A 12,870-nucleotide genomic window follows, 5' to 3' on the forward strand; every position below is an offset into this window, starting at 1 on the left:
TTTCTATTCCCTTTCCACAGTCCCTCCATCTTAGGAGAAGCTCTCTCTCTCTCTCTCTCTCTTTTAAAGCCCGCTTCGCCAAAGCGCCCCGACTTCTTTACCCTCTTCCTTACCTGGTCGGGCTCTTCTTGTCGCCCATGGTCATGGATCGGTGGAGACGGGGCCCCCTCTCCTCGCCTCGCGCACCCGAAGCGGAAGGCAACGGGGCTGACTCCTCCGACCAGCAGGCTCCGGCGGCTCCTCAGCAGCCGCCGCCGCCGCCGCTCCTGCCGCTGCCAGGCTCCCGCTCCAGACTAGGCAGCGCAGGGAGCGCAGCCCCGCTCTTCTTCCCCTCCCTCTCTCTCTCTCTCTCTCTCTCTCTCTCTTTCCAAGCCAGGCAAGCACGGCTACAGCGGGCGGAGCTCGCGGCCCTCCCCGGCCAATCCGGGCAGCTCGGCCTTGGGCTACCGCTGGCGCGAGGGAAGGGGAACGTGCAACCTCCCCCCCCCCCGCTCCACCTCACACACGCGCACCCCCTTCAAGCCCGTCAGTCGCGGCGGCGGCGGCGGGCAAACGGCTCCCTCGGCGACGAACGGAGGTCGCCCCGATTTCGTGCGAGAACCGAGAGGAGCGTGTCGCCGTCGTCGTCGTCGTTTGGGCGGCGCCTGGCCACCCACAAGGCCAGCATGTGACCCCGCCTCGGTTCAACCGCCTGCCGCTGGGAGCCGAGAGGGTGGCCGGTGTGTGCGGGTCGGATCCGTCCCCCCCCCCTCCGGCGAAAGTGTGGCGGGGAGGGGGAGTGAGTTAGTGGGTGGGTGGTGAGGGAAGAGGCGTGCGCTTCGCCCTCTCCTGTGTTGGTGTGTCTGCGCCTCAAAAGGGGATGTGGGATGGGGGGGGGAGAGAAACAAGTGTGAGGAATCGGTCGGAAGAGGACGCGGAGGAGCCCGCCGCGTCTCTGAAGTTGCTGGCCCCCCTCGCGTGAAGGTGTTTTCAAACTGCCGCCCGCCTGTCAACGCCCGCGTGGTCTACCCCGGATTTATCCCGTTAAAGCGTGTCACCTGGCTCGCGCGGTGGCTGTTGCCCTCTCTGACGCCCGCGTGTGCCAAGCAAGGGGGGGGGGGGAGTCGGTCCGGCCGACGGTTAACGTTAAAAAAGGAGGAAGCGAGCCCACCTTCCCCCCCCCACTTTAGCCCCGCTGGAACATGAATTGGAGAGAAGACATGCCCACCACACACCTTGATCCTTCGGACTGTGTGATTACTCGGCCTCCTCTGGAAACTACACCCCCCCCCAAAAAAAAAGTAGGGGTGGTGCGTTGCCAACGCTCACATACACTTCGTTTAGCCACCGGTACCAACAGCCTTCAGAGTCTTCCTTTCAGTCACGTTTTCTGGGAATTGAGAAATGTGTCAACATTTGCTCTTCCTATGTCATTTACCTGCGAAGCTGCATTATTCAAGGTTACTCTGCAAGCAGTCCTTGATACGCTGGGTGCACGCCGCCCCGCCATGGAATTGCATCATGCATGTAGATGAATTTCAAGTTAACAATCTGGGAAACCAATTCGGGTGGTTAAAATGCAGCCAATTTTTAAATTTCTGTCGTCTCAGGATTAAATTGTCAGTGATCTATTAAGAGGTCATAACAGGAGAGTCATGTCAGCCTAGTGGAAAAAAAGCCCAGTGGGGGAAAAATGTTATCACCTTTTCTAACTTACAGGGATTATTAAAATGCAAACCCTTCTGATTTATGGCAGATACATTTATCCCATGTACATATGTTTACTTGTGAATATTTTCATCTGTTGCAGAAACTAGTTCAAAATTAGATGTACTATTAGAGACATGAAGTCAGAAAACTTTGTCAAGACCATGAAGACAGTTTGAATCCACAAATCACAGAGGAGAAAGAATATGCCACCAAACTAGCACCTCAAAGAGCTTCTCTGTTTCCCTCAGAAATTGAATCTCTTGCATATATTTCTTTATTGCCAACTAAGCTATACATACATACATACATACATTTATTGTTCATTGCCTATCAATCTGATATCTAAAGATGAGAAGCTTTATCCATTAATATTTTTTCCTCTCAATGTAAGGTTTTGTAACATGTAATTTTGGAGTGTAACTTCCAGAAAATCCCTAAAATTAAATATTTCAATATCACATAACAGGACAATTATTAAAGCTAATAATTTTCTTGTTTTTTGATATCTTAAAATGTATAATTGTATAATTTATAATGTATAATTTAAATTTCTCTTTATTCTTGCTTTTCCTTTATGAAATAAAGAGCATAAAACAGTATTTTTTGCTGCTAGAGATTTCTTTGTGTGAGACATGATTCTGATTTTAGAAGCAGAAATCAGTCATTGTTTTGCCTAGATTTCCATCTTCAAAAATTTTTTGAAGAAAAAGTATGAAATCCTGTGATGCTCTTCTGAGTTCAACAGTATCTTTGGACTGTTTTCATTCTTAAATATCAATCTTAGCTTTATTAATCCTGTCTAGAAGAAGAAAAGTATTCTGGAAATAAAATAGGTAGTATATATTCTCTCTGAATATTCAGTCACAAACCCAAAGACCAAGCATGAGACAAAATCCTTGATTTAAAAAAAAAAAAGGAAAAATTAATTAAAACTTGGCCATATGCACATTTACAAAATCTAGTTACACCAGCAAGTTTACCAAAAATTGACAGATTCTAATGTGTTTCAGAGGTTTAGGAGATTTGCCAATATAACCACTGCTAAATACTCCTGTGCCAGTATAATTATGTTACCTCATGGTGCCAAATAGAAGTGACTTTTATGCATCCACTTGTGGCGTATATTATAAAAAGTAGACAACAAGAAGAGCCTTTTAATTTTAGTGCTTAATGCAGACTTCAGTCTGCCTTTTCTATGGTTAGAAGCACAACTAAACAAACTTCAAGTGGAATTTAGTTGCAGGTCTATGCAACTGATACGTAATTCTCCTTCACATGTTTGTGTAAACCAAATGTTTACTACTTACCAAAAAGAATATTATTTTCATAAATTTATATGCCTAATGAAGCATGCAAAAATAAAATAGAAATATACAGATACAGATATCTACATGTATCTCAGTTCTATACATAACTAAAATGGGGCTTAATCTCAAATAGGTGCTTATAGGTTGGAATCTAAGGGTTTTGTGAAGATCCTTAATTAGCATGAAGTGATGTCTCGGTGACTTTTTTGAAAAATAATCTTTCCATGACCCATTGGAACCTCTTGTAATAATATGATCCATCAAAAGGAAGACCCAAGAGCCTTAAGACTTGAGTCCCGATGTAGACGTTTTAAACTGGAGGTGGTTGGTGTAGGTGCAGCACCCCCGTCCCACTTGAACATGTGTTTTTAACCTATATTTAATACTTTGTCATTTTAATTGTTCTCATATTTATAATTGGTTTCTATATTGCTATTTCTATTACTTATAAATCAGTCTGTACAGTGAGATGGATAGCATATAAATTTAATAATATCAACAGCAATAACAACTGGATCACTGCTTGAATGCCATTGGAATTGACAAATTCGCCATCAGTCAATTGCAAAAGGCGGCTTTACTCAGAACTGCTTCCATCCTGCGACGATATCTGTAACACCATCAAACATCCACATCTACCTACCCCTGGTCCTTGGTAAGAACTCGATAGATAGATGAAAATGCCAAATCCAGTCTGAGCATCTGGCTGATTGTGTGATGATGATGATTAATAATAATAATAATAATAATAATAATAATAATAATACACATCCAGAAAAGTGAAGAACCAATGATTAAGGAAGTAAATAAAGGAGGCCTTTTAAAGACAACTAAAACAAAAGAATATAAGAAAGAAGTAATTGAGCAGCGAGCTGAAAATTGGAAAAGCAAAGCTCTGCATGGCCAATACTTGAAAAGTATTGAAGGCAAAACTGACCAGAAACTAACTTGGAACTGGTTAAGATCAGGAGTACTGAAAAAAGAAACAGAAAGCTTTATTTTGGCAGCTCAAGAACAAGCCCTAGCCACAAACTGCATGAAGGCAAAAATTCAACATGTTACCACCAACAGCAAATGCCACTTCTGTAATGAGAAAGATCAGACAGTTGACCACCTGATCAGTGGGTGCAGCAAAATTTCACAAACTGACTACCTACAACACCATGACCGTGTTGCTAAGATCATTCACTGGAAATTGTGCCAGAAGTTTGGATGAGAACATCAGGTTGAGAAAGTTTTAGAGAATGAGAAACTCAAGATCTTGTGGGACTTTAGGATTTAGACTGACAGGCACTTGGTCCACAACACACCTGACATAACAATAGTTGAAAAGAAAAAAGTATGGTTCATTGACATTGCAGTACCTGGTGATGCACGGATTGAAGATAAGCAGCAAGAAAAAAATCACAAAATACCGGGACTTGCAAATTGAAGTTGAGCGACTGTGGAAAAAGAAATCGTGTGTTGTCCCAATTGAAATTGGAGCCCTTGGAGCAATACCCAAAGGGCTATCCCGCTGTTTAGAAATTCTAAATTTGCCGAACTTGAACATTTTGACTCTACAAAAAACCACCTTACTCGGAACAGCTTACATCCTCCGACGATACCTTAACAGTTCCTAGGTCCTTGGTTAGGACTTGAGCTGCTGAGCTATTAACCAGCCTCAAAGGCTGTGAATCTCACTAAAGATTAAATAATAATAATAATAATAATAATAATAATAATAATAATAATAATAATACCTGTTGGTTTCTGTGAAAATACGATTCAAGTATTAATTAAACAAATATGGACAATAGCTGACAAATACTAATTTTATTTTGAGAGCAAGTTCTGGATGCTGCTTGTCCTGATTCAGCTGTTCTGTGTGATTACCTTCTCCATAACAGGCAGACAGGCAGCAAAGAAGAGGCGGACAGGTAGCCAAAAAGTGAAAATAAAGAGCACCAGTGCCTGCTGCCTTGCTTACAGATGCATCTGTCCGAAGGAAAAAGAAATGCTCTACAATCATATTGAGCCTAAGTATATAAGAGACATGTAGGTAGATAAAAGTCTTGCAAGCTGCATAACCAACTAGACTATATACTACATGCAAACCATGTTGAATATAACAGAAAAAGGCAATTTGAGAAGGAAAAGAGATTGAAGACCAGGTGAATGGAAGACAAGAGCAAAACTAAAGCAGAAACGGCTTTATTTTTTATTAACTAAACCTGGTTATCAGGTCTCAGAACCCCAGGGGACTGGTGAGTTAGTGAGGTGGCTCTGTTTGTTTTTATAGTTTTTAAAATATTTTTAACAACAATAATACTAATTACTTGAGATCTTTATTATCTAATTGTTTTGAGCTTTGTTATATGATGTCCAGAGGTACTTGTTTTATGATATGGGTGGCTATATGAATTCAACAAATAAATAAAAACTCAAAACTTTTTTTTAAAATGAAGGAATAGAGAAAAAAGAGAAGTAGCATAGATAAGCTGAACTTTGATAAAGTTATCACATTTGTACTTTCCATGAAAGATAAAATGAAAGACTATCTAAGTACCAGTAATAGTTATCTGGAAGAGAAAAAACAGGAACTCATGGCAATTTCGGCAATTGTAGGAAATAAATAGTGAAGATCCACATGTTCTAAAATCAGATAAATTCAAGGACGGCAGAGTTGTATGAAAGATTCAGTCTGCGTTCAGAAGAGGAATGCTTTCATGTACTTTTGGCAAATGGCAAGTTCCTCAGTTGTCCAGCTGGTGATTCTTTCAGAGCTGTTTGGGTGGTCAAACAGTCACTATAAGAAACTGACCTTGGACTCTACATTTAGAGCTTATTTTGCTCTTCTTTGCAGATAGCATCTTGTAAAACTGTAAATAAAAAGATTTCACAAAGAAACTAGAACTCTGGATAATACTGATAAGATTATTTGTTTTCCCCATGATACAAACCCTCTGAAGAAGAAATACTATAGTAATGAGAAATTGTGTCCCGGAAGAGATTTGGACAAGGCCATTCAAATAACAAAAAAAATTCAATTCATACCCTCCTTTATGTTAAACATCATTCCATACAAATGCAGAATAACTGTGAGATAAACTAGAATGCTTGGGCAGACTACAAGAACAATAATTTATTCTTTGAAAAGTTGTGCGTTTGTTTTCATTACAACATTGAGCTTTCATAGCATAAGATTAATTATGTAGTTCTTCAGTCTTCTTTGTTTCTTAGCAAATATTATAACATTAGACACTGAAAGCCTGCCAGCCCTTCTTACCAGAGTGTAATTTCACATGATTTATAACATATGTGACACAAGGTAATTATGCTGTTCATGAAATACACTCTTAATATGTAATTTTTAGACCCAGTTTTGGGTGTTGTGTTTTTATCTAAGAACTTGATTGTGCAACTTTAAGTCCGTCAAGAGATTTCAGTTTTGATTCCAGAGATCAGAGAACAATTCTTAGATTAATATAAAGTAGGGATGACTGTGATCTCATGTGGCTATTATCAAAGGTCACACTTCTGCATCAATGACTTTCATAGGATAGTATAAAGTGCTGCCATTCCTGTTGATTTATGCTGACATTTTAAATCCATCTCTCAATTCTGCCAAAGTTCATGCAAGTGCTTTTTCTTACCTGCTGAGGGGTAATCTTGTTTGCAAAAGGAGAAAGATGATTACGGTCACCATAGTTGTTTTGGTTTTGTTTAGCGCATTTGTATTCCCAGCCAATTATGTTTTATTCAATAAACTGTTTTATACAATACATTGTGTGGGCTAATGTAATGTGTATAGTAACTCATTTTTCATGTAGCGCTATGGTGGAGTGACAGTGGGACTATGATATCTGAGTTGCAAAATTCCAGGTGTTCATTAGACTTTTTTGGTTGGTTTTTCTTTTCCTGCTGTCTAATATTTGTCTGAATTTTTGCAATCCGTCTATGAGAGCTTTAAATGAAGCGTCTACGGACTAACTAGTACTTGTAAGTATTCTATACCTGTAAAACCCTTGTTCTCTTTCAGTGAGAGATGGGTGCTGGGATTCAGAGCATTTCATTGTCTTCAATCAATATCAAGTATAGATTCTTAAATCAGCAAAGGATTTTTGAAGCAGATTTTCTCTATTGGATCTGGAATTCAAACCCTCTGCCCAAACCCCTGGAGAATCTGGCAAGCTAAAATTAGTAAATATGTGTGGATAGAAACATCTGAGTTCTTTTATCTTTTTTCAGTGGTGCTTTGCTTAGCTGGTAGCCTTATCATTATTTCCCTTCTCTGTCTCTCCCTCTTTGTTTTGCTTGCTGGATTGTCAGTTAATGATTGCTTACTTTGGTAGGCAGATCTAAGTCTAATGGCTGATAATCTATTTTTCAAATTCTTATTTCTTGCCTTTGTTAAAAGAAATAAATAAAGCACTGAGTTTGTATCAGCAGCCCCTGCTTGGCCTTGGTAACCCCTACTTAAAAAATAAAACTGGAACAATTTATTATGTCTAGTCCCGTGGATTTCCTATTCTGCCTCATCCAGATTCCATAGGAAGGACACCTCTGTATTTAAGAACAGATGGTGGCAGCTTAACTATCAGCCCAGAAGGGAAAATTTTATCTGGAGAGAACAGCAACACCTATACCTTGGGAACTTTAAGTGTTTTATTTATTTCTTTTAGTATATGCCAGTTATGCCACCAGAGTCACATTCATGTGATTGGGCAGCTATATAAATTTGATAAATTCAAAGGGATTGATTGGAAATAAGGCATGTTTAAGTGTGTATTGATGATAACTGGGGTGTATTTTTGTACGAGTATAATCTAATGCCATAGTCACATATAAAACAGTGCCCAAGGCATACATTACCAGTCTCTGCCTTACAAGATGACCCTCCAAATCTTTTGATGACAAAAGGAACAGGAATTGATAAAAATGTTTCTCCCCAGTTGTAAATTTTGAATCCTGAATGGACATGCTTTCCATTTTTCTTCATTTATTAAGTGTAGCTGATGTACCGTATTTTCTTTTGCTTTTGCTAAGTAGATGTGTCATGTCTACCTTATACAAATACAAATTCAGCTAGCAGGGGGCTTTCCCTTGCTTTCAAAGTATGCAACCCTTAAAGCAACCGCTAACCTGATCATTTCTGTTGTGTCTGGATTCTCACCAGCATAGAGCTGATGAGATCCCAAGTTTATTTACCAGCACTGCCAGCATAAAGCTTTTTAAACTGCTATGAAATGTTACAAATCTATGTAAGCATTTTTGTATAAAATTAATGCTAACTATAAATTGTTAACTCATTACATCACTAATCAAAGTATTTAATCTACTTAGTCCGGCCTTGAAGTTTGCTTTTAATTGGTTTGGGTTCTTAGAAATGCCATCTATCTGTTGAAAAGTGATTTGGTGAGTGAATATTCTCAAAAATAAATGAAATTTGAGGATATAACAAGGAACAAGCTTTTCTTTATTATTGAAGAGCCACCGTAGAGTAGTTCAATGATCAGCCTAGCAAGACTTGATTCAATTAAATCTAAATTCAGATCTATGGAACTCCTTGGTACCATTGACTGGTCACTGAAAACGCACTTGAGTAAAAAAATGCACCACAAACTAGCCAACAAAATTTTTGCAGGTACATAGCAAATGTACCTACAAATATCAGAATTGTGCAAGCAATGATCTTCCTTGTGACACTATATGGAAGGAAAAATTGGACTTTGAAGAAGCAGAAGAGGAAGAGTATTGATGCTTTTGGTGTAGAAGAAGACTCCTGAGTATACCAGAGAGAGCCAAGAATAGAAACAAATGGATCATCAAATAAACCAATTCAGAGTTCTCACTCACAGCACAAATGACCAGGCCCAAATTATCCTACTGTGACCACATTATACAAAGACCTAGCACTCTGTTGAAAGCTCTGAGTCTGGGAAAGAAGATGACCACAAGCAAGCAGCTATAGTAGCAATGGGTGCAATATTGGACCTGAAAGGCCTGGTCAGGAACAGATTATCATGGGGAAAAAAGCTACCATGTTTTCCCGAAAATAAGACCCTGTCTTCAGGTGTGGGTTCTACTTACCTTTACTATCGGTTCGCATCGCGCCCGCTTCTGTGCATGCACAGATCACCGATGATGACATCCATGTCAGTGGGTGGAACCTCCCACCGGTTTTACTACTGGTTCTTGCGAACCGGTCCGAACCGGGGGCAACCCCCCACTGCCTGTCTTATATTTTTTTGAACCCTGAAATAAGTGCTTGGCCTTACTGCCATGCGCTCAAAAGCCCAATTGGGCTTATTATCAGGGGATGTCTTATTTTGGGGGAAACAGGGTATGTATGTATATGTTTGCTACAAGTAGGTACCAACTTGATGGCATATAATCAATCAATCAATCATCCTCTGTAAATGTTAGTGTATGGTTCATTGAGTTGTTCAAATGCGGAAAATGGCACTGAAGAAACCATGATTGTTAATTATGGATATGTATTAACACACTTGTCTCTCAATGTTGTCTATCATACAGAGTTTTGTAAGGATAAATTGAGAGATAGAATGTTTTCTGTTAACTGAGCTCCTCGAAGGAAAGATAATGAACTTGATTGCTTTAAAAACCACCATAGAAAACACTCTGAAGGTGTCTCTAGGGTCCTCCTTCCTTATTTCAAATACTTCTTTATCTGAAATATGGAGGACTAAACAGCTTTCAGGCTATGCAATACATTACTTCTGGAACAGAATTATGTCCCTCCCCTTTTCTTTAATTTAAACAGATGGTAGGTAGCATCTGGCTGACCTTCTCTGAGCTTAGCAGCTAACTAGGGACTAACTAATACCTGAATTGCAATCAATCAAGAAAGCTCACACATTAACCTATGGCTACCATAGGTTGGCTGCAAAATCCAGGCATCCACTAGTTAGCAGCAAATAGTAAATTTCTTTTTGCTGCCATCTAGTGACTTCCTGGATTTTTGCAAGCTAAATGTTGTAGCCCTTCTGTAGGCTAGATTGGGAAAAGTTTTTTTTAAAAAACCCATCCTAAAAGAAGACAGTAGCGAACCCTCATCATTCTGTTGCCAAGAAAATGGCATAGCTTTGTCCATATAGTGTCTAGGAATCAAAAGCACCTTTACCCTCTTCCTTAAAGAAGAGAGCCATTTTGTTGTGAACAGTCTTGATGCCTTGTCTGAATAGAAAAAGATAGACATCTGATTAATTAAATCAGTGGTTCTCAACCTGTGGGTCGGGACCCCTTTGGGGGTCAAACGACCCTTTCACAGGGGTCACCTAAGACCATCCAAAAACACATATTTTCAATGGTTTTAGGAATAATTTTATGGTTGGGGGTCACCACAACATGAGGAACTGTATTAAAGGGTTGCGGCATTAGGAAGGTTGAGACCCACTGAATTAAATGCTATTAACTGTGGTCCCTTTGGTACTGACTTAGTAGGACATATGAACCTAGCCATTTTGGTTTGTAAATGATGATTAAGATCTGATGGATTGTTTAATAATTTTGGTTTAAAACAAATTGTGGATGAGTGTGAGATATCAGCCCACTCAACAGAAATTGATTGAAAGTAATAATAAAATCCAGTCATGCATGTTTATCAATACATTCAAAGGGATTTATATCTGAGAAAACATTGTTAAGATCAGATCTATTAATAGAATTGGAATTTAAGGTTGAATCATATGGATATCTATTTGAGAATAAATGTGAGTAAAATACAATGGGAATTACTTTTGTGTAAACTTCACCAGTTGTACCACATATTGTGCACCCCTTTATAAAGCAATAGGACCTACTTTCTCCTAAAAGTGAAATAAAGCACGCATACCACCTTGCTTTGTCCTGCTTTGATCTCCTCTACAACCTCTTCCAGAGTATCCTCTGGTACTTCAAACAACTGGAAGAGGCAACACATTTCATCAAAGTGAATCAAAGTGACCTCTCTCAGATCTAGGGCATGATTACTGTACAGGTTGTACAGTACTATAGATTGTATAAACCCAAGCAGTTGCAATAATTCAATAAATTATGAGTAAACATCTTGAAAACATAGTCTTTTCATGATATCTCTTATTTTCAGAGATATCTATGAATTCTATGGCTCTTCAGGTTGCACCTTTTATTTCTGGAAATCACTGTCCCTCAAAAAAGAGAGTTTTTCAGAAATTAAATCAAACCTTTCAAAGGGTATGTTTTTGTTTATTCATTCATTCATACAGCGTTTATAGCACATCTCAATGCTAATGGATTCTGGGCTGGGTACTACAAAACCCCCTGCCTCATGCACTAAAAGCTCATATAAATAATCTAAGGGTCAAAAGCCCACCTTCACCTATTGTAAAAAATAGTTGTAAAGCTGAGGCCATCTTTTCTCTGGGAGGAGAGTGTTCCATTAAGTAGCATTACCACTGTGAAGGCCTGTTGCTTGCCTTCAACTCAGGAACCTCATGAGGAGAAAACCCATAATAGGTTCTCTCCAAAGGGCTAGGCTGAATGGGCAAATCTGAGTTTGACAAGACTTCACCTGATATATACTGGTGCTGTACTATAAAGGGCTTTAAAAGTGATAATGAGCATTTTGAATTGGGTCCAGTAGCTTAATGGCAACCAATGCAGCAACTTTAAAAAAAAATGTTACCCTCTCAGACAAGATTAACTCATCAAGAGTCAATGTCAGCCCTCAGAGTTAGGCCAGGAAAGAAAACTGACAGCGCAAAGATTTCTGGAATGCTACTTTACTGATGTATGTCAAATGGAAATAAGGCAGAATAATTCTGAACTTATTTCTCATGTCTTCCTCTTTCTCAGGGCTGAGCTTTCCTTTATTTTCTCTTTATAGTTCTTATTGTTGATGTTGGTTATTACTGTTATCTTCTTATTTCTCAACAAGCTTTACATTAGGGTGATGGTCACAATCTGAGTTACTGTTGTTAGGAGCTCTTGGTCCATGGTGAGTCATTAGTGGTATACTAGCTGAAGTTGAACAAAGGATTCCCTGTCCATACTCCCACTTGTTGTTTAAACAGGAGCTACAAATCCAGAACTCCCAATTTTAAGTGAATTTGATGGGAATTGTACACCACCCAGAATAACTACCACAGCAGATGTTACAACATTGCCATGATATCTAATGAAGACAAATACCGTAGTTCTATCTCAGCAGGATTTAATCTGAATTTGTTTTGTCTCATCCTTTTGTTCTTACAGTCTCCAAACACTAGTTCAGACTTTAATGGCACCAATGGCTCATCTTGGAGTGGCAAGGTATAATTACATAGATGTCATCAATATGTAATGAATCTCATCCTGTACCAACAAATGACATTCCCAGCAGTTTTATGTAAATGTTAAATAATAAAGGGGAATGCCTAAAAATCCTGAGGAACCCACACTGGGTGATGTTCTGAAGGGTTTGAACACTACTGTGTCACATCTAATTCCAACCGGACACAGGTGAGGTCTTATATCAAGACCTACCTAGTGGCGATAAAAGCGGCAAAATCTAACAATTTTTCCGCTCTTATCGCATCTGCAGAGAACTGCTCAGCCGCCCTGTTCAGGGTGACCCACTCCCTTCTTCGGGGGGGAGTGCGGGAAGATCCCTTGCAGAGTCGTGCTGAGGATTTTGTGCAATTCCTGCATGATAAAGTTGCTTGGATTCGGGATGGCTTGGACTCCGATTGGATGAGTCCAGGGGAGGAGACGAGGGTAGGTCTTGAGAATGTTATCTGGGAGGAGTTTGATCCTGTGGCTCCCGAGGATGTGGACAGGGTACTGGGTAAGATTAGTGCCGCCACATGTTTATTGGACCCATGTCCCTCCTGGTTGGTACTGGCCTCCCGGGAGGTTACACGAGGCTGGCTCC

General features: G+C 39.8%; 1 protein-coding gene across 1 annotated transcript in view; it reads right to left on the bottom strand.

Moving 5' to 3' along the window:
• RYBP (RING1 and YY1 binding protein) overlaps positions 1–324 on the bottom strand; it is a 76,666-nt gene extending 76,342 nt beyond the window's left edge. Inside the window, exon 1 of the mRNA XM_070933559.1 lies at positions 114–324. Coding sequence (XP_070789660.1) covers positions 114–145 — 32 coding nt within the window. The 5' untranslated portion in view covers positions 146–324. The remainder of the gene's footprint in view (positions 1–113) is intronic.
• Between the last annotated feature and the right edge of the window lie 12,546 nt (positions 325–12,870).

This window comes from Pituophis catenifer, unplaced genomic scaffold (assembly GCF_029215685.1).
Source record: "Pituophis catenifer annectens isolate HBS135680 unplaced genomic scaffold, rPitCat1.0.hap2 SCAF_2, whole genome shotgun sequence".
In the NCBI taxonomy this organism is placed as follows: Eukaryota; Metazoa; Chordata; class Lepidosauria; order Squamata; family Colubridae; genus Pituophis; species Pituophis catenifer.